This window comes from Molothrus aeneus, chromosome 12, assembly GCF_037042795.1.
Source record: "Molothrus aeneus isolate 106 chromosome 12, BPBGC_Maene_1.0, whole genome shotgun sequence".
Lineage (NCBI taxonomy): Eukaryota > Metazoa > Chordata > Aves > Passeriformes > Icteridae > Molothrus > Molothrus aeneus.
The window spans coordinates 144,033-165,543 of NC_089657.1; the positions used below are offsets into that span (position 1 = coordinate 144,033).

A 21,511-nucleotide genomic window follows, 5' to 3' on the forward strand; every position below is an offset into this window, starting at 1 on the left:
CACAGTTGTAGTATTACAGAATCACAGAATCACTGGGTTGGAAGAGACCTTCATGATCATTGAGTCCAACCCATTCCCTGACACCTCAGCTAAACCATGGCACCCAGTGCCACATGCAGTCTTTTTTTAAACACATCCAGGGATGGTGACTTCACAACCTCCCCGGGCAGACCATTCCAGTACTTTATCACCCTTTCTGTAAAAACCTTTTCCTAATATCCAGCCTAAATTTCCCTTGATGCAGCTTGAGACTGTCACCTCTCGTTCTGTCAGTTGCTGCCTGGAGAAAGACTCTGACCCCCACCTGACTACAACTACCCTTCAGGAAGTTGTAGAGAGTGATAAGGTCGCCTCTGAGTCTCCTTTTCTCCAGGCTAAACAACCCCAGCTCCCTCAGCCATTCCTCACAGTGTTTGTGTTCCAAGCCCCTCACCAGCCTTGTTGCCCTCCTCTGGATGCACTCAAGCATCTCAACATCCTTCCTAAACTGAGGGGCCAGAACTGGGCACAGCACTCAAGGTTTGGCCTCACCAGTGCTGAGTACAGGGGAAGGATGACATCCCTGCTCCTGCTGGCCACACTATTCCTGATACAAGCCAGGAGCCGTTGGCCTTCTTCACCACCAGGGCACACTGCTGGCTCGTGTTCTGTTGGCTGTCGACCAGTACCCCCAGCTCCCTTTCTGCCTGAGCACTGTCCAGCCACACCGTCCCCAGCCTATAACGCTGCAGGGGGTTATTGTGGCCAAAATGCAGGACTTGGCACATGGACTTACTAAACTTCATGTTGTTAGTCTCTGCCCATCTATCCAACCGTCCAGGTCTCTCTGCAGAGCCATCCTATCTTCCAACAGATCGACACATGCTCCCAGTTTTGTGTCATCTGCAAATTTACTAAAGAAAGACTCAATCCCCTCATCCATGTCATCAATAAAAATATTGAACAGAACTGGCCCCAGCACAGACCTCTGAAGGACACCGCTGGTGCCTGGCTGCCAGCTGGATGCAGCACCACTCACCACCACTCTCTGGCCTGGCCATCCAGCCAGTTCTGAAGCCAGCACAGAGTGCTCCCATCCCAGCTGTGGGCTGCAGCTTTTCCAGGAGTGTGCTGTGGGAGACAGTGCCAAAGGCCTTGCTGGAGTCCAAATAGACAACATCCACAGCCTTTCCCTCATCCACCAGGGCGGTCACCTGGTCATAAAAGGAGACCAGGTTGGTCAAACACGACCTAGCCCTCCTAAACCCCTCCTGGCTGGGTCTGATACCCTGGCCATCCTGTAGATGCTGCATGATGATAGTCAGTATAAATTGCTCCATTATTTTGCCAGATACTGAAGTCAGGCTGACCAGTCTATAATTACTAGGATCCTCCTTCCCACCCTTGTTGTAAATGGGCGTCACATTGGGCAGCTTCCAGTCATCTGGAACCTTGCCAGTGAGCCAATACTGTTGGTAAATGATGGAGAGTGGCTTTGCAAGCTCACCTGCCAGCTCTCTCATCACCCTGGGATGAATCCCATCTGGTCCCATAGATTTATGAACATCCAAGTGGCTCAGCAGTTCTCTGACTGCATCCTCTTGGATAATGGGGGGACCGTTCTGTTCCCTGGCACCCTGAACCAACCCAAGAGGACAGTTGTTCTGGGGACAAGCCATCTTCCCACTAAAGAATGAGACAAAGAAGGCGAAAAGTACTTCTGCCTTCTCCTCATCTGCAGTTACTAAGTTCCCTCCCTCATCCAGTAAAGAACAAAGGTTGGTCTTACCCTTCCTTTTACCATTAATATATTTGTAGAAACATTTTTTATTATCCTTTATAGAAGTCGCCATTTTAAATTCAAACCAAGCTTTGGCCTCCCTAATTTTTTTCCTACATGCTCCAGCAGCCCCCTTATATACTTCCTGAGAGACCTGACCCTCCTTCCAAAGATGATACATCCTCCTTTTATTCTTAAGTTCCTTCAAAACCTCCTTGCTCATCCAAGCTGGGCATTTAACTCATTGAATCATCTTTCAGCACAGAGGGACAGTCTGTTCCTGTGCCCTCAAGATCTCTGTTTTGAAACTCACCCACCTTTCCTGAACTCCTGTTGCATCAGATGGGCACGGAGGATGGCCACTAGAAACTCCTGGAGCCTTTCACTCCTTGGATAAAAGGTGCAACTGAAGCAATAGGTACAGCTAAAGCACCTGATTGTTTTTTATACAGATGCAACCTACCCTTTTCCTATGACAGTTAATTCAGGTGAACTCTGGCCCAAAGAAAACCGTTAGGCTACACTTGTTTCTGTCCCAACAAAGAGCAAATGAGTGGGAAGCATTCTAGTTGCTTCTAGATAATCAAAATAACCTCATATACAAGGAATAGCTGTGAAAGGAGAAGCAACACCAAATTTCCAGATGTTTCTGACATTTTATAGAAAACATGGGCAGAAAAAAGACACACAGTTTGTTAGCTGGTTTTGACCTGTACAACATCTGCCCATATGCCAACCATATCAAGACTTCTCATCCCAATGAGCAGTTCAGTTACCATACTTTCCTGTTTATGGTAAAACTCAAGGAGAATTTTGTCAAGAAGATAAAATCAACTCATGCTTTGTTTTTTCTGCTTGTCCTAGCTAGAGCTGCTCAGTACAGAGGATATCCAAACAAGATAACACATGTTCAACGCAGTTCAAGCTGTCTATTGGCTCACTGCTATGTATGATAATAACAATGTTGCTGACATTACCCTGCATTTGTAATAGAAGCAAGCTATATCTATACTGGAGGCAAATCTCCACAAAGCAGGCTTTGAGCTACAGAATCAGCGTAGATTTTGGATAGTTGATTTGGGAAAGATTTTCTCATCCTTTCTTTTTCTTGCTTGCACAAGAAAACAAATTCTAGCTGCTGATTCCACTCAGTTCCTAGTTCTCTACTTCTTAAACCCCTGCTCTGTGACTACACTAAGCTAATATGCAAGCATAGCATTGATGAGAAGTTTTACAAGAGACAGAATTTTGGTTTTGTAGGTCTAGCATTTCTCAGGGCTGGTGATATATTAATGTTTATTAAGGCGGTAGAGGTCTACTAATGGGGCTTAGCTCCTTTAAAGACCTGTACAGGTCAATTGTAAGGAATTTTGCTGACAATCATTTAGCTGAAGAGAACCAAAGTGATCATGAGCATTGTGAGAGGTTTTTAAAAGAAACATAATTTTTTAAAAAATTGCTCATAAAAATCTCTACATAGTTTTTTGGTTTGTTTTTTTTAAATGTCAGTATGAAATATGCTGCGCTCTAGATCTTGTAGATGGGGAAAGTCCCATAAAAATGCTGTCACAGAGGGAAGAAGGATCAGGGTCTGAGCCTAGAGACAAGGAAAAGAGACATTGCCACTTGTCATCTGGTGAATGGGATAAAAAATAAAATCTCATGAGCTTTCACCACTTCTTGAATTTTGCAGCATAAACCTGAAAGAGAGCTTTGTACGTTCATTGCAGAATAAGGGATCCCAGTACTATACTTGACTTCAGGCCATGCACAACCTATTGAAAATCTTGACAACAGCCGCAGCCAGCTCTGACATGAGTCACGTTTTTATTTCTGTTTACCTGAGCATTGTCTGAATTGCAGCAGGGAATTTGAAAGTGACAGTGGTTAATGCAGAACTTCAAGCTGCTCATAGACAGGGAACAGTCTGCTGGAGATAACCCATTGCTGCTGGGCAATGGGGCATGCTTCACCTTGCGCTGTCAGGCATTAGAGACAGAAAATATTAAGTGCTCTTGGATGGCAGAGTTTTTCTAAGAAGCACCTCTGAGAAGTGTCTCTAGACAGTATCAGTAATGTCATATTAATACCAAAGAATGAAAGATTTTAATACATTGCCTACAAGCAGGTATCAATTTTCCAGCAATTCCATGATTGCTCTCCTGTTTCCTCATATCTGTGGAGCTGTTTGTCTTGGTTCATGTTGGGGATGCAGATGTGTAGGGACAGCATAGGTCATGAGAAAGCCAGTGTGCTCCCCAGCACAGCTTCGCATTGCATATCACCATCCTGCATACATAGCACAGCCTCGGAGAACTGCCACTACTCAGACACGATGCGCTAGATCTCACCCTGGCTTTGTTGATGAGAAATCACAGTCTCATATACCTCCCAGGAAATAGTCCAAAAACCTCAGCAGATGTTGGCTTTATTAGTAGATGGACTCCATTGTGATGGCTATTTTAATTATCAAATCACAGTGCAGAAAAGAAGGAATGTGTACACATCGCCCTCTTCATGTCCTGAGGGCTTTTATGCCTGGGTTGACTTCTCTGTCTTCACTGTTTTCATTAAATGAACCAGAAATACATTTCAGTGGGATTAGACAAGAGGAGAGAGTCTGCTGTGCAGAATTGTCCTGGATGATGATTATGGAGCCAGAAGTGATATTGGTGTGATTTAAGCAATGCTAGCACCATGCAGAAAGAAAGCATGTGCTGCAGACAGGGTGATGAAATGTTTGTAATGGTCAGACCTTTTACTGTCAATAACATGGCATGTTATTGCATGCCTTGTTCTGTGCCTAGCTTTCTCCTCTCCCACCCCTACTAGGAGCCTCACTGAGAAGACTGATTGAAGGAGAGATTGCACATTAGAATGCTGTAGCCTTTCCAGAATCCACTGCTCCATGACATGGGGTATATCTCTAGATTAGATTTGCAGCAAAAGCAACAGAATGCTATTGCATTTTAAATGCAAATCCAGTCTAGTATTTTATGTTTTGTTTTGCCACCCAGCAAAGTTATTTATAGTGCACAACACGTTTCTAATTATTCTTCAAGAATTCTTCTTTTACAGGACCCAAAGAGGGGTTAATTTTAAAACTCCCTCTAAAAATTTGGTGTTCCGTGGCACACAACAATTAATTTTATTTTAATCGACCAATTAGAGTTAATGGATGGAAGAACATGTTTAAGAGATGCTGTTTGTTTTGCCAAGAACCCTCTTAAAGAGCTTATAAAAGGATCCTTTCACTTGAGTAATTGGCTGGATTAATTACATGCTATCCATTAAAAGCCTAGAGCAAACAGATTTAGACCTATTGTTAGTGAGCACCTTTTGGTGCTCTGACTCATGCTGCCCCAGCTTTATCAGTATCACAGGGATACTCAAACTTCTTTTTCTCAAAAGAAATACAGCTAGGTGCTGATGAACTGAGACAAGAGATAGTTGCATATGTCTGCTGCACAGTCTCCATCCAGCTATTCTCAGCTGTCCCAAATTAAGTACCTCTTCAGTCTCTTGGTAGTTTGTCCTTATGCCTTGAATATGTTCACTAAACTTGGATATTAACCCACTGCATCCCCCTGATAGGCCCTCAGGGCAGGTGGACCTCATCAAGGATAGCTAGTTTGGTGTTTCTGATGAGAATTTCTTATCCTCTTACATTTCAGGTCTCAGTCTGCATTCTTAGTTCTGAGAGTTGGCTAGAAGAACTCAGAAAAGATTCTTCCTTAACACACATGTCTACAGAAGTAATGGACTGCATACAGTACAACACAACTTTGAAGTCAAATCTTCTGGTCCTTAAGTAGAAAAGGGCAGTATATGTGAGGTAAAACTGGGCACCTCAAAATCTTTCCTTCACTCTTTCTACTTTCACATTGCTAGCCATAAAAAATCCAGACACTGGCAGTGAGATAAAACTACATCACAGTGAATACATCCAGGGCAAAGGGACTCAGTGAGAGTGACATATATTAAGTTGTCTGGACAAGTAATTTGTCTTGCCATTTGATTGCAGTTTTAAGAAAAAACATTGCTTCAGTGGCTAACAGAGAGATAAAATATGCATGCCTAATTGAAAAGTCTGAGAAAAAAGCCCAACAAAATAAAGGAATTCTGTAGTTCATGACATTTTTCTGATTGCTTCATTTGCAAGTAAAAAACAAATAGATACTGAAGTAAATTCTGAACTAAGCCATATTTTTGAATTGCAGAATTAAGATGGTTTCAATTTTCCATAATTATTTGGGAGAGGGGCCAGAAGTATTTAATGGATTCATCTCAGCCAAATATTACAAATCTATGTCATTTTTAATCATTCCAAAGCTGATTTTCCAATTTAAAAAAAACCTCAGCCAAAAAGTACAGCAAACTCTAATTTTAATCTGGGAAATGAACCCAACCTCTTAGAAGACAGAGGAGAGCACTTTGCTTCAGCCCTACAGATTAGCAGTTAAGCTCTGTTTCTCTCCTTCTGGAAGTACTGTTTTAACAACTGGCTGAATCTCTGAAATGCAAGAAAACTGAGTTCACTTGATCCTAGCTTCACTGCATTTTTCCCTGGTTTGTCCCCAGGCTGCATGGTGTTGATAAAGCAATTGATCCTGGTAGTACAGGGAAATAACAACTCGCCTTCCATCTTAAGAGTCCTGCAGGGCAGAATGGTGTTCATTATGTTGAACTTACTGTGAATATTTTCCATGGAAAGTATGGAATAATGAACTGGCAACAAAATGAAAAGAGAACATAAAGACTCTGGTATCAAGTTTTAGTGTCTAAATTACACTGCCAAAAAATAAACAAAGTAATAATAATCAGGAACATATTCCTAATCACCAATCTATGATATGTGCCATGTTAACAGTTTCATTTTGTGAAATGTATCATCTTTTTCCAAGAGGATCCAGGACTCATAGTCAGAAGGACATTAGTAAATGTGTCATAGTTGGAAAAGTGAAATGGAATCTGGATGATAAATGACACTATGCCAGATACTCATGTGGGGTACATTTGTACATCTGAGGATGTGAACAGCAATTTGTGATTTGACTGCCTTGATGATTTGTGCTAGAAGCTGAAATTAGAATGAGCTGAAACATTTTCCAAAAGGGAAACATTCACAAAAGAATTGTATGTGAAGCATACATCTGTTTTGACAGAATTTAAAGGAACTCCTATATGCTGTAGCCTAAGATATAGAAAACCTAGTCTCTGCTTCTCACAGGTCTGCTTTTCCAGATCACTTTGAGTGATGACTTTGAATCAGCCAGCAGTGGTAATTAGATTATGAGTTTCTCACAACCCAATGCCTAAAATGCCAGCCACAGGGAGAAGGGAATACCTACAGGTTTTGGTCACAAGACCCAAAAATGGACACAGTCCTGTTTCATTTCTAGAACATCTGAAATAATGTACCTTTTCAGGTACAGAAAGGTACCTGATGTACCCAATGTACCTTTTCAGGTACAGAAATAAATTCCTACACCTCAGATGTTGCAGCAAAGAAAGACAGTGGTCTCCTGGTCAAGTTCTGTATGAACTGAGCTAACACTTCAGACTTTGCAGTAATCAGAGTTTTGCATTCTACATTCTGCCCTCTTGGGCACTCTTCTACTGCTGGATCTGAGAGGCAGATGTTGTTACTGCATTGAAAGGGATCTCTTAAAGCCATACATTACAAGTGTCATTTCCATTTTGGAAATGGCAATTACAAACCAAGGGTGTCCTCCCATTCCTAATACCAGTTTTGAAATTCTGTGTTCTGCCCTTATTCTGCTATGTGTGTAACCAACTGTTATTCTACTTATGCATGAATGAAATTTAATTCAGCAATACTATAACAACGCTTAGAGATAATTCTTGTATTAGGACTCATTATTGTACAAGGTGTTCATAACTTCACTTCTAAACAAGGTACTATTTGTAAGAAATTAGTATTTTGTCTGTCATAGCAGATTGAGACTTTGTAAAGTACTGGTGCTATGTTACTTCTACTTTTCCTAAATTTAGAAAAAAATATGCTTTTTTGAAAAGAAAGAAAAAACCCTGAAAACTGTCATTACCGGCATTGGTAGTATCATTTTCTCTGTAGTCTAAATGGCTCTAGGAATACTAATCTTAAGTCTTTTCCCAATACAACTCTAAAAAAGGTTTTTAAAAAGGCAGCGTTCTCTACCACAAAAACTAACGCCTCTGTTGTCCGCCAGTTCTTATGTCTTTTGGAATCAGATGCTAAGAATTCAAATTTCTTTTAATAAACAGGTCACTAAAAAGTCTGTCGGCAGCAAATGATGATTGATTCAAGTTGAATTTTGTGTTTGTGTCTCACTGACACAATTCCCAAGCTGGCATCCTCCTTTGAGTTTTCACAACTATTATCACTTACAATTGTGTTAAACTGGATATTCTGAAAGGATTATAATGAGTTGCATCCATTTGCTGCTATGATGATCACATTTGCCTAACTGACACCTAATCACATCTCATCCAGACTAGATTCCAGAAGCAACAATGTAATCCTGGTTGTACTCTTGAGTTTCAGGACTATTTGTGCAAAAGTACAGAGCAACTGCTGTAGTGTACGGACCTAGATTCACTAAGGAAGAGGACTTGTAAAGATATTCTAGTTCTGTGTGGTTCACTATAGTCAATAAGCTCCTTGTGCAGGTATGAAACATATCTGGATCAGATTCTTACCTATAAAATTTTAAACCTGTTTATTATGCTTGTTAGATAGCAGAACTGTCCACCAACACAGAACATCTCCAGGGCCAGGTTTGTGTGTGCCTTGGTTCTGCTTGGCTCCATTTGCGAAACTCCCACACGATGATTGATGCAGATCTTTTTCTGAATTGTCCATCTGCAATGTTTTTATGAATTCTAATTCTTTGGGAAAGTAGTACTGCTTAAATCTTTCATTATTGCCGTTCTTCTCCAGTGTGTGCCTTTGTGCAGAAATCATCAACTTGGCTGCCTGAAAGCCACTGACAGTCTACAACTCAAGAGCCCTCACCACCAGCAGAAAGCAGCAATACTAGCAAGCATGACTGTTAAATAGTTCCAGATAGATTTCTGCATCTCAGTTTGGCCATAAGAATGAAAACACTACTCTGTGCCTTAAGCATGGGCATCATCCTGGGGTACCCGTCCCTCTCTCTTAAGGACAAAGTGAAATCCCTTTTAGTTTGCAGTAAACAGAAAGAAGAGAAGTAAAACTGTGCCTCAAGGGAGATGGACAAAGTAGCTCTGGTTTAGACCCTGACAGGGATCCACAGTGTCCAAAGCCTTTGGTCTAACCTGTGCTCTAAACGTGACATTGCTTTGGGATTACCCACTTTACACAACCGATTGCCAAAGCACAAAGATGAGAAACACGCCAAAAGCAGTGGTTTCAGCTTTGCTTCCCAGACAGTGGTCTCCCCAGAGAGGTGTACTTCTCATATTCTGAGATGACTATCAGGTGGCCAGCTGAAAGTCACTTCTAACTTATATTTTTTCCTTCCCTTTATTAATGAAGTTCTAGGTGGTTGGCTTATTCTGTCACTGATTTATAGAGAGGAATAAATCTTACAGAGGGTTGTGTGAAATCACAAGGTCTTATGCTGCTCAAAGATCACAAATACAAAGTGGGTCCACTGAAGTCAGGATGAACCCTCCCCAGTTTTACATCATTGTATCCAAAGTCAGACTGTCACTGAGAGAAGTCATTTTATAGAGGAGAATACGGCAAAAGCGTTGGGTGGTTTCACAGTCAGAGGCCATTTGTACTGTGACTAGGGATTACTCAGCAAATCATTTGAAACCTATCCTGATAATTGGTGGATGTGTTCCTTGTTAGCTTCTGTCCCTTGACAGAAATGCAGAATGGAATTTCAACATAACGCAGATATATGGTGTGCATGGTCTGGGAAGGAAGAAGTTTCACTGCACAATACTTCTGTCACTGTCAAGCACTCAGGTCTTCATTATGCTCACCTCCTTTGCATTGCAAGGATCCAACATAGCAAAAGGTTACCTCAGATGGGAATGGTAGGGTGATGGAGATCAACAGGGCTATGATTTAGCAAGGGAAAGAAGGAAAATAGAAGCATAAAAAGAATCTTAAGAGAAACCTCTGCTGGGGCTGTTGGATATAAAAGCTCTGGGGTGCCTGTGAAGCTAATGATTAATTGAAAGTAAAAGCCTGTGATGGCTGACATGTGATGTGATTAATATGTTGAAAGGAGTCCCTAAAGGGTAGAGCTGCCTTTAATAATATATTAGGTATTATTGGCTGCCCCATTGTACCTTCTGGCACGGTGGGACGCTGGGTGTGGTGCAGCTGAGCGTCAGCCCTTGCTAGTTCATTGCCAGGTCATCTCTGGGGAGGAACTGTTCCCTGTTTACAGGAAATGCAGGACAAGGGCCGAAGGGCTGGGCTGAGCACAAGCTGAGGCCACCACAGCTCACTGCCTCTCCCTCATGGCTGGGAGAGCAGGAAGGGGGTATGCCACTTGTCTGAGGCCCAAGGACACTGTTTTGTTTCCAGGCATGTCCAGCTTTTACTGCTGCTTTGTTTTACCTAGTGTTTTAAAACCACAGGACTGGGGGGAGTAATGGTGCTCACAGACAGCGATGCACCCCAGGGTACGTCACTGAGCCTGAAGTGTGGATTGGCTACACAGGTGCCTCAAAGCAAAAGCCTCAAATCTATCCATCCTGGCACATCTGGGACATGGCTAGTGAAACCTCACTCTCAGGCTTTCTCTTATCCCTTCTCTACTGATAGCGCCCCAGGCTGGGCCAGAGGACATTCCTTAAGATGAAGCCCAAACACCTTTGTGCTTCCTGCATTCCCTTCCAAAACTAGAGCTGCACCAGCACTGTTGTTCTGTGACCATCTCCAGGAGCAGTGGTTGAAGCTGGGAGAGTTTTGTCCCTAAAGTTGTCTCGAAAACAGCAAAAGCCTTATGCACCTGATCAAAAATCCTCTTTCCCTCGCCTGTATTCTGTAACACAACAATGTAAGAAAGAGCACTATTCAAATTGAAATGCTTGTGGAATTAGAAAGAGCACCTTTCTGGCCTTGCCAGACAAACAGCTTATGCCTCAAAGTGTGAAATGTGATTATCCCTGTGTTACCTTGCCTTGACAGGCTGTGTATGTTATTAGCAGGCATCATGTCTTTCTTGACCTTTTCAGACTTCAGGTACAACGTTTGCCTGATGATCTGCCATAGGGAACTGACTAGCTAAACATGTGCTGCACTAATAGGCATTTCCTTTTATTGTCTTTAAATGCATTTGGACTTCATTTTCCTTTATTAATGAGCCTTCATTTTGCAGAATGAATTAAAACAATCATTTACAAATTGATACAGGGAAATAAATAATCAGTTTTAATAAAACAGGGTACTTCAGCACCCCATTGCATCTCCCAAATTACTCAATCACTGCATTAAGTTCATACTATTTTAATTTTTTGCAATAAGAATGTCACTGTCTGAGAGTTTGAACTGGTAACTACTGGGCTTGGGACTTGAGATAGGGACAGGGATATTGCATGCAGAAAAAAGCGGCATTCAATCCTCTTGGCCAAACAATGGAGGGCTGAGGTCTTTGCAGGTGTTGATCATTTTTCCTTCTGACTGGATGGCATAAATTTTACATATGTGGGTTTTGCATAACCCAGCTGTGTCCAGGTGAGATTCTGGTCTTGCATGCAATACATTATAATTAGTTATGAGCTAAGATTCCTGTGACAGAGGAGTTTAAATGGGCACAGGGATGGAAATGTTATGGCAGCAATTTAGTAGTCATTTGTAAATTTAGCATGTGTTATCTGAATTGATATGTCAAGCTCATCGCCACTCAGCTGGCTTCAGGGAAGATATACTTGTAGAGGATGTACTCTACAGAGAAAGAATAACTGTACCTTTCAAAGTAGTTCATATAAGATTGCTTTGGTGACTCAGGTCAAATAATTGCCAATGCAAACACCAATACACACAGAAAGACATTTAGGGTCACAACTGTCGTTCATTTCAGAGCTTTGGTGGATCTAGGTCTAAATGAACTCAACACTGCAGCCATTCTCTCTTACGCAAATATTTGAAAGGATTGTCTTTTAGCAGTCCAGAAACATGGCTTCGCTAATGAATGGATGAAACATCCTAGACAAAAAGACATTCTGTTACCCCGCAACAGGCAGAGCAGAAGCTGGTGCTTACCTCAGAAACCCAGAGAGTTCACTCTCTTCCTATCGCCACTATGTGTAAACATTGAATATGGTGAGTCCTGTGTTGATAGTTACTGACAAAAGCACCTTTAATATACTGGTAGGAATGGAACCAGGGACGTGATTTCTAGCCTCTTCTACTGCTTCCTTCGTCTTGTGGTGAAATTTTTGGCCAAATACTTGAAACCATAAGAAACTTTCAGAAAATATATTGGGGGCTCTTTGGCCTTCATGTATATTGCTGGTAATTAATTTGCATCATCAAATTTGCAGTTTGCAACAGATGCAAAGAAAATAACTCTTCTCTCTTTCTCTGTCCTGACACTGACTGGGAAGATAGAGTGAAAGACCACAGGGAGGCAGCAAGGAGGTAATCCAGGTAGTCTGGGTGTCTGAATGCTGAACAGATACCTGTTAGCCAAATGATGTCACAATGGTTGAAACATCAGCACACCCTAGACACTGTTTTTGGGACACATTAAGCAAGATATCCTTTGCTGACCGCTTGAGTTTTATTAGCTGGGATCATCCTTTAGGCAGTATGTACCTTATGGAGACAAATTATTAGTTCATTTCAAATACGAACACAGCAGAGGTTCCTTAAGTGCTGCACTTGTTCATACCCTTCTTTAGACTGAAATATGAGCTCCTGGACTCTGCGCATGAGGGAAAATCTGGAGGCAGAACAGAAAAGCTGACAACCACACTTGCATGGGAGACACATAACCCTGTTTGCAGCTTAGAGATAAATGCAGATATCTAGGGAGTTTCCTTTCTGAAAGGAAATAAGAATCTGGTCAGTGACCTTGGGAGTCTCATCATTGTCCTCTCACTTAAATTAGCTCATCTTTGCCCAGCCTTCTGTTACTCTAGTATTGGCTTTGATGCTGTGTTCACATCTGGGATCTCCAAGCAGATTAAAGAAGATTAAAGGGATGAAGCAGAGATGTGAAAGGAAGTTAGTGTTTCAGAGGAAATGAGAAGTATAGAAATAATATAAACTGAGTCATCCAGGCCCACGTTACAAACTGACCCGCCTGGCCAACATGTCTACTAGAAAACATGGCGATGTCAGATTTTGTTTCTCAAGACAAAAGACTCACCCTCTTGGTTGAACACAGGAACCTTGCCCTAGAAATGTAAAAAGCTCGGGGCCACTGTGGTGTATAAGCTGTATATAAACTCCTAGAGTGACACTGTGGTCAAAAAACCAAATCTGATCCTTGAATGTGAAAACTCAGTAAAGTCAGGTAGGAATAGATGGGTGTTACAGCTTATATACACAGCTTGGTACTCATTTTTTGCCAGTGCTGGAATAATGAGTTACGTCTTGCAGTACCAAGAGCAGTATCAAAACTGGATGGCAGCAAAAGTTGATGTTAAAATGATTGGTAAATTGAATAATGCTAATAATAATTGGATGAAGTTCAGAGATTTTAGAATTATTAAATCATAAGTGGCATGACATAGTAAGACATCAAAATCTTCACCTATTTCAAAAGTCAAAATTAAGGGACAACTTGAATACAGCTTGTGAGTACACAGTAACAAAATCTGAAAGACTGGCCACCAGTTCAGCAAAGGTTTAACAAGATCCAGCAACTGGAATTTGGAGCTAGGCATATACAGATCACCTTTAGTCATGCTTTGTGGAGGTTTTGAGATCACTGGCAATTTTAATTGAAAAAAGAATTTTTTTTTTAATAAAATGCTGTGAAGCCACAGGCCTGTATTGCACTGGCCTGTGTTTCACACCAGGTCCAGTACTCTTAACTGCACAGCTTTTTCTGGGTTTATGGAGCTGAATTCATGTTCCCTTGAAACAGTCCAAGGATTCTGGAACCTGAGTATCTTGTAGTTTAAATGATGACATTGGTATTACCATTATACTTTTCTTGTCCTTTTGATGTTTTCCCAGAAAACCCATTGCCCCAGTATCTAACTTCCATTTAAAAGTGTTAGTGTGATTTTACTGAATCTATTTTGAGGGGTTGACTATGGAGGAACAAAGCAGTTCTGCTTCCAACTAAGTATGAAGTTTTTACTCCAAACTGGGCCAGAACAATCATCTCTTGGGGAAGCTTGAACAAGTTCATTTAACTTCCCATTGCTCCTTTCAGAGTCTTGCCTAAAATGGTTGCCTTTGAACATAGCAGCCAAAAAAACCCCCTGCTTGATAAATCCTGCTTTCCAAGCCCTGCAGTTCTGCAGGGATTCTATATGTCTGAGCAACAGTGAGTCTGGAAATAACACCATTGAGCTAGTCTGTTCTGTTTTTCTGCAGTGCCTACACTGAGCCCTACAAGGTGTGCCCAGTCTCTGTGACACCAATGGAAGTAGTCACATCAGATGAGGAACAGAAGAGTTCAGAAGATGATGAAAGTAGCCTTGGTGATCCCAGTCTCACCAACAAGGTAAAAAAACTCTAAAAGTGGTTAATGCATGAAATCTGGAGAGGGAAAAGCAATTTGCAGAAGATCCTGGATTCTTAGCTGTCTGTTTTTTGTCTGACATTCATTTAGAAATAGCAGAGCCATCAGTCCTTTGCTTCCCCACTGCACTAGGAATAATTTACCTCTACAGCACATGGCAAAGGCAAAGAATGTAGTCTGAAGATGGACAGTGGAGACAACATAAACAGCAAGAAAGGCCTGACTTGAATGTCAGGAAAAAAGTCTCACTCCAAGCATTTAGTTTCCATCTTGAGAATTTAAAATTACATTGAATTAAAAAAGACTTATGGAGAAGACCTGCACTGTGCACAAACAGGGACCAGTAAGCAGAGTCTCAAAGGTCTCAAAACAAGCAAGGCAGCTACTGACTCAAAAGCAGCAGTACATAAGAATGTCTTTGCTGCTCCTTACACAGTTCCACTGGTTTCCAGACTCCAGGAATCATTCTGTTTTGCAAACCTTTAACATATTAAAATATGCACTCCTGTGCACATACATAAAACTGAAACGTGCTGGAGTTGGGAACTACAGACTTGTGTGCCTTGAGGAAGCACCTACTTCAGATGCCTTTCAAGGGACAGCTCTTGATTTATATAATTATGCAGATCCTCCAGGACAGCTGCAATCTAGCTCTTCAAGGATGGATCTGGAAGACAGATATGGACTACTTTTCCTTCACTCTCACTGATAAGAGCTAACCTGAAAAAGCAAATTGTTCTTGTAATGCCTCAGTTTACTTACCATTAGCACTACTGTAAACTGCTACATAGTGCATAACAATTACAAATGGGGCATTATGAAGTCACTCAGATAGCGAAGCTTATAAAACTGCTATGAGCCTCTGACTGTGGCAGTAGCACTCTTGTCTGAGTACAATCAAGCTACAATACACCAGAATACAATCAAGCTGCAATACACTCTGAAGTACAACACACACATAGTAAAATACATGAGGAGATGAAATTTATCCATGTTAGCATGGCAAGTTAGTGGCACACACAGCAATGGAGCTTCTGCTTCCATGTTTTCATGAGTTGCCCTGCTTTGAAATGCAGTACAAAAGAGTACTCCAGAGAAGTGACTTGCACAGTGCTTCTGATTTAGAAAATTGTTCTATGATCTACTTGTGCAGCTCTTACGCCAAACAACTCCATCCTAGCCCTATGGAGGCAGTTTTGCCTCCAGCCCCACAATTTTTTTAAGCTGGATCTGTTTAGCTCCATTTTTTAAGGAGACCAGTCTGGTTCTGATCGAGGTTGTGCAAACAGCTGGGTCAGCACAACTGAGAACTGGCACTATGTTTAGAGGGGAGTGACTGGCACTGTCACCAAAGTGCCATCAATCTTTATGATTAATATGTCATAGGCAAAATTCAGGGACTTCAGGGTCACGTGGTCTGTCCAGAACAAGTCTGAGAGTGTCTCTATGCATTGTCTGTCTTGGGTTATTTAATTGCTGTTTGCTTAACCAGGAAATTAACTCTGAGATACACAACAGTGTTTGTAGACAGATTTCTACAAACAGGGGATAGAGTGGGTGCAGGTCCCTCAACTATTCACGCTCTGAAACAAAGTCCAAGTGATTATTATAAGACTGCAAAGCTACCAGCATTTTAGAAATCTTTACTCCCTGCAGCCAGTCATGTGCCTAGTCCTGTGGTATAGCTCTCTCCCAGCTCCCTCTTCAGTAGCTGCCCTCTGGGCCTTGCTCCAAGCCTTTGCTTAGCAGATGGAGGCCATGGCAGCCACGTAGGGACCCTTGACTTCCTGCTTCGCTGAGTCTTCTTACCAGCAGACTTGGTCTGGCAAGCAATGTCACTAAGACTCGATACTGCATTCATTTCCTGAGTCCACTTTAAGTCACTGAGGGCTACATTTCTTTGCAACTACTAGACCACTGTTTTAGCTCCTTACTTCATCACAGCTGAAAAAGTCAAACTTCGTCCAGTACATTCCTTTCAGTACATATTTCTATGCTTTAGCCATCTCTTACCATAAGGATGAATCATGAATTAGTGGTGTTGTTCTATTTCTAGAGCCCCATACTGTTATCAGATTTCAAAAGTCCATACCTCCTTGGTGTGTTCTCATAGCTGCAGATCGTCACAGCACAGACTCCTTCTTCTGCATGTTGTTCTCTCTCAGTTCAGGGCTCCTTCAAGGCGCTCCCTGACTAGCTGAGCCGCCCCCTTTTTATCCCAGTTACCTTCATTGGCCACAGCTGCAGCCCACTTAAGGACATCACAGCTGCAGCCCATCAAGGACAACTGGGACCTCCCGGGGCAAAGCCTCTATACGCAGATATTCAAGTACAGATATTCAAGTACAATACATTTCCTCTACTATAAATTAGGAGCAAAATACTATTAGCCACTTGCACCTCAGAGCCATACAGTTTGCTTCTTTCACAGTTATCTGTTTCTTCCAAGATGCCAACCAGTTAAATAGATGCCTCTGAGATTTCAAACAATGTTGTCTGGTGAAGTACTGAACTAATTCTGGAGATATTTATTGCCATTTAGTTTAGACACTTTTTTTTAGTATGCAATAAAGCCCTTTATCCCGTTTGCTTCCATAGGTCTCACTGACAGCAGTCAGAACAGTTTGGAATATGACCATTTTGATAAAGAACTCCCCTTTCCAGGTGGTATATCCTCAACAGCTGTGAAGCTAGCTTGTTCAAAGTTAAGCACTTTCTGCTTCTTTGACAAATTTTGGACCTGTAAAAATCCACAGAAAATTTCCTCCTTCAATAATGAGACATTTTTCAAACTTGCCATCTGTATTAGCAGCTATTACTTTGTACTGTATTACTAGTATTTGAATTAAGGAAAATGGCCTGTCTTCGAAAGTCCAGGATACCAGACACTGAACAACAAAGAATAAAGTCTGCTCACTATTTTTACTATAGAAATATGTCAGTTTAAAGTGCTCTCTAACACTGCTTTACTTTGTAGAATGAGAAATCTCTTAATTGCTTCTGACTTCTTCTGTTGACAGAAAGAAGGCCAGTCCAGAGCTTACCTCATTGCCCAGGAACTAATGTCTTCAGAAAAAGTGTGAGTTTGTTTTTATAATCTACCTGTTGTGCTTCTAAAATTAAAGCTATGTAGTCCATCCTTCCATATTCATTTGATGGCAGTTAATAAAAGTTTGTCTCTCTCCCCAGATATGTGGAAATGCTCCAGTTGTTACGTATGGTAAGTAAATAATTTTCATCACTGAAACCTAGATACCCTTTTATTTAGCTGCAATTTAAAAGACATAAAAGCACTGAAGGGGTTTAAGTGAATTTGAGGAGGAATGGCTTACTGTGAACCATTCTAATCTATTATTTGTCATCTAGAGGGAAAAGCATTGGCCAACAGTTGGGGCTTCTTGAGGCTGAGACTGGTGTAAGGTGCATAACAAGCCTAGTGCAGAGAAGGAGATAACATGGGATATCACATCACAGAGATGGTGATAAACAGGGGTGGACACTCTCCCTTCACGGTGAGACAGATGGGATTAGAGCTATGAAGCATGGGGATTTGGTTTCAGTGGACTCACTCTGCTTGCATTTAAGCTTCTCGTTTTCTAATAATGCAGTATTGGTAATAGCCAGTGCGCTCTGGGTATCCACACTGTGTCACAGTGTTTTGGTTTAAGACAATTTAAGAGGCAGATACTCTAAAATTAGTTACCTCCCCATTGATTTAACAAATCCCTTTCCACCAATAAGGAGAAAGGAACAGGAGTAGATATAAGTGAAAAAATAGCATTCTATAAAAAAGAAACAGCAACAGGCAAAAAATAACAGTAATCCTCACTAGTTACAAAGTTGTTGAGCTCTCACGGATTACCGGAAACAAACATAAACTCCAAAAGGGCAGAGTAACCCCTCTCCCCAGACGACGCCCTCTGCAGCCCAGAGCGTGTCGGAGACAAAGGGAAAATGTCAGACAAACCCCTAAGACGGCGCCCTCCGCAGACAACTGCATGTGGGAAGACAAAGGACAGAGGTGGCAGCAGCCCTCCCCCCCTCATCTCTCCAGCAGCAACAGCTCCACTGACAAAGGTGGCCGGCACCCTCGGGCATCTGGAGTTTGGGAGCTGAAGAACTCGGTGAATCTGCAGTGCCAGCCTCTCTGCCTGTCCCTAGGCTGGCGGCAGCCAACCAGCATCAGCACTGCGTCCTCCAAGCCGCTGGTGCTGGTGCTGTGCTGCTCTCTCGGGTCCCTGTTCTGATGGGGCCTAGGGAGAAAACGGACTCTCAAGCACAGAAAGAGCAGTGGCTCAACCCCAACCAGTGCCAGCCTTGCGCTGCAGGCAGATGTTGCAAAATTCATTCTGAAAGCTTTTCATTTTGAAATGCAGCCTCTCAGGTTGCTACCCAGTAGCAACTCTCTTCTAAGGCTAGAGGGAAACAAAAACAAGCCAAAGCCTCTACCTGCACTGCCTCAGCTATCTTGCCCTGCAAGAGCAAAAGGGAAAAGAGCAGAGCCAAGAGGCAAAAGAGCTCTGCTTGGGCAATGTGAACATGAAAAAGACAGGCACCTTCTGGTTCTGCTTCTGGCTGTGCCATGGGGTCTTAACGAGACAGTAACAACTTTGGTCTCAGGTATAGAATACCAAAACATTTTGGGTTAGCCAAGACACACAGCTAATTACCATGGCGAAAATACAGATTCTGGTGTCAGAAACATGTGAGAGAACACCAAGAAATAATCACTTTTAGTCCCTGATAGAGAATTCTTGCATGGCATAAACTGACTGGTAACTTAGTCCTGGAATACTCTGTGTCCCTTTAACAGATCTTCCTCTGCTTCCCTAAAGACTGGTACACAGCTTAGATGGCCTTGCTGTCAGTATCTTTCTTGGCTGTTAGTTGAAAGGTAATAAGGAATAATAGTCACTACACAAAGCATACTGCTGCTATTTCCACTGCTGCTTGGAAAGAAATTTCCTGAGAAGGGAAAAAGTAACCCCAGGTTGTCCTTAGAGGACATCTCAAGCACTAGCAGTGGAACAGGAACTCTGATGGAGACAAAAGTAATGAGGTTGGAACTCAAAGGATACTAAGTGTGACAATGTCACTGAATTGGGAGGAGCTGTCGATTCCCTCAAGGGCAGAAAGGCCTTGCAGACAGGCCTTGACAAGTTAGATAGGTGGGTCATCATCAACCACATGAAGTTTGACAAGGACCAGTGCCTGGGATTCTGTGCCTGGGACAGGGCAACCCTGGCTGTATATATAGACTAGGGAACAAGAGGCTGGAGAGCAGCACTGTGGAAAGCACATAGACAGTGGAGTGAGAGTATTTAGTGGAGGTGTCTAGGAGAGGCCTCTCATTTGCATTACATCCTGGCATTTTCCATACACCTCTAGGAGATAAAAGTGACTTACTAATGCCAGAAAACTTTTCAATAAATATATCCGAACTTGAAATGCCTTTCAGTGCCTTTACCCTCAGTATAAATGGTGCACACCCTCATGGCTGCTATAGCACCATGTTACTGTCAGGCTGCCTTGCCTACGCTCTTAGGCAGGAAAAAAATACTTCAGGACTTTTCCCCATCCCTTCCCTTTTCTGCTTCCTCTGGTAAATTCCTGTGTAGTGACATTTGTTTCCCTGCCTGCCCAGTCCACTGGATTAAAGGGATCTTATGAATATTTAGCATGTTCTCATTATTTCCCTACTTGTGAAAGAAATTAAGGAAAAGAGAAAGAGAAAAAAAAAGAGAAGTTAATATGTCAAATGAAAGTAAGAAATGGACCAAAGTAAACCCTCGAATGAATGCACTGGTGGGCAAAGTTAAGCCACTTATTGGTTGTGAAATCTCAGAATAACTATAACCATGCACTGTGACATTCCCTGTCCCAATTCCCTGAGTTAGAAAGTTTAATAAAATCTCATCAATTTGAGAACTTGCAGAACGCATCAGACAGATGAGCAGTCACCAACCGTATGAAGTTTAAGAAGGGCAAAATCACAATTTTGATTAATTATTTCCTTATATAGTGGAAAAGTTCATATATGTCTTGACCTATACACTCCTTTCAGGGTTACAGGAGGCATTTTTTCAGCAGAGCCAACAAGCAAGTTTCTCAGATAAGATTTAATTGTTTTTATGAGTTGGCTTTCTAACTAGTGAGGATGTATGAATGGGAAATCTTTATGGGAAAAGGCTCAGAGGGTATGTTTCTGAGTTTCACTGATTGTCTGTCACCCTGGCGTACCCCGTCTCTACTGGTATAAGCTGACATCTCTATGATACCTACCTACTGCAGTGGCATTCAGAAATAATCTGCAGGTTTCTCCAGACGTTTGCAAACATGTTCAATCTAGAAAACGCTGTCACTTTTTCTGTCTCAACTAGTGTTGAATCTTTGTATTCACCTGCTGCCCAGTGTATTGTTCAGAATATTTAGAGAAACTATTACCAATATTACTATTACAACATGCAAATCCCTTAGAATGTAGGGGTAATATTGGTTATTACCTAACCAAAGCAATATTTTCAATACTGCTGTGACACTAAAAGTTACAATAATTCTAATTGTTCCTTTTTCCGTATTTGAATAGTTTTAAGAATAATCACATCAGTAAAAAATCATGCTTTCCTGTGCACTTGCTATTGACACAAGTTCCACTGGCAGATTTCAGAAGCAACCAAGAGTGCCCACAGTCACCAAATTGATCTCAAGGTACAACACAACATTCATGGCCAGTTAGGACCTTCCTTGACAACATTCCTCAACCCAGGCATGCATTTCTGTTTCCCATCACCAACTTTCTGCAGAAAACAGTTTCTATACACTTAGCATCAAGTCTCAAGTTTCATCTTCTCATGTAAATCCACATATTGGTAAGAAAGGCAAAGAACTAAACCACACCCTAGCTGCTTTCAGAAAGGAAAAAATGGCTTTTCTTAAGCCTGCAGCAAGACCGATTTCCCATCTCATTTCCAGGCTTGGCTAGTGCTTCTGTTCATTCAGCATAACAGATTCTGTTTGGCCTTTCAGTGGAGACTTTAATAAACTGATTGATTGCCAAAATGATGACATTTCCATACACCCACTCTGCTATTGAACTGAA

At 41.8% G+C, this 21,511-nt stretch overlaps 1 protein-coding gene across 1 annotated transcript in view; it reads left to right on the forward strand.

The window, feature by feature from the left end:
• The window catches only part of FGD5 (FYVE, RhoGEF and PH domain containing 5), a 76,602-nt gene that overhangs the window by 13,008 nt on the left and 42,083 nt on the right, over positions 1–21,511 (forward strand). The window contains exons 3-5 of the mRNA XM_066558270.1: positions 14,265–14,394; positions 17,433–17,491; positions 17,602–17,632. Of these exons, the coding sequence (XP_066414367.1) occupies positions 14,265–14,394; positions 17,433–17,491; positions 17,602–17,632 (220 nt within the window). The remainder of the gene's footprint in view (positions 1–14,264; positions 14,395–17,432; positions 17,492–17,601; positions 17,633–21,511) is intronic.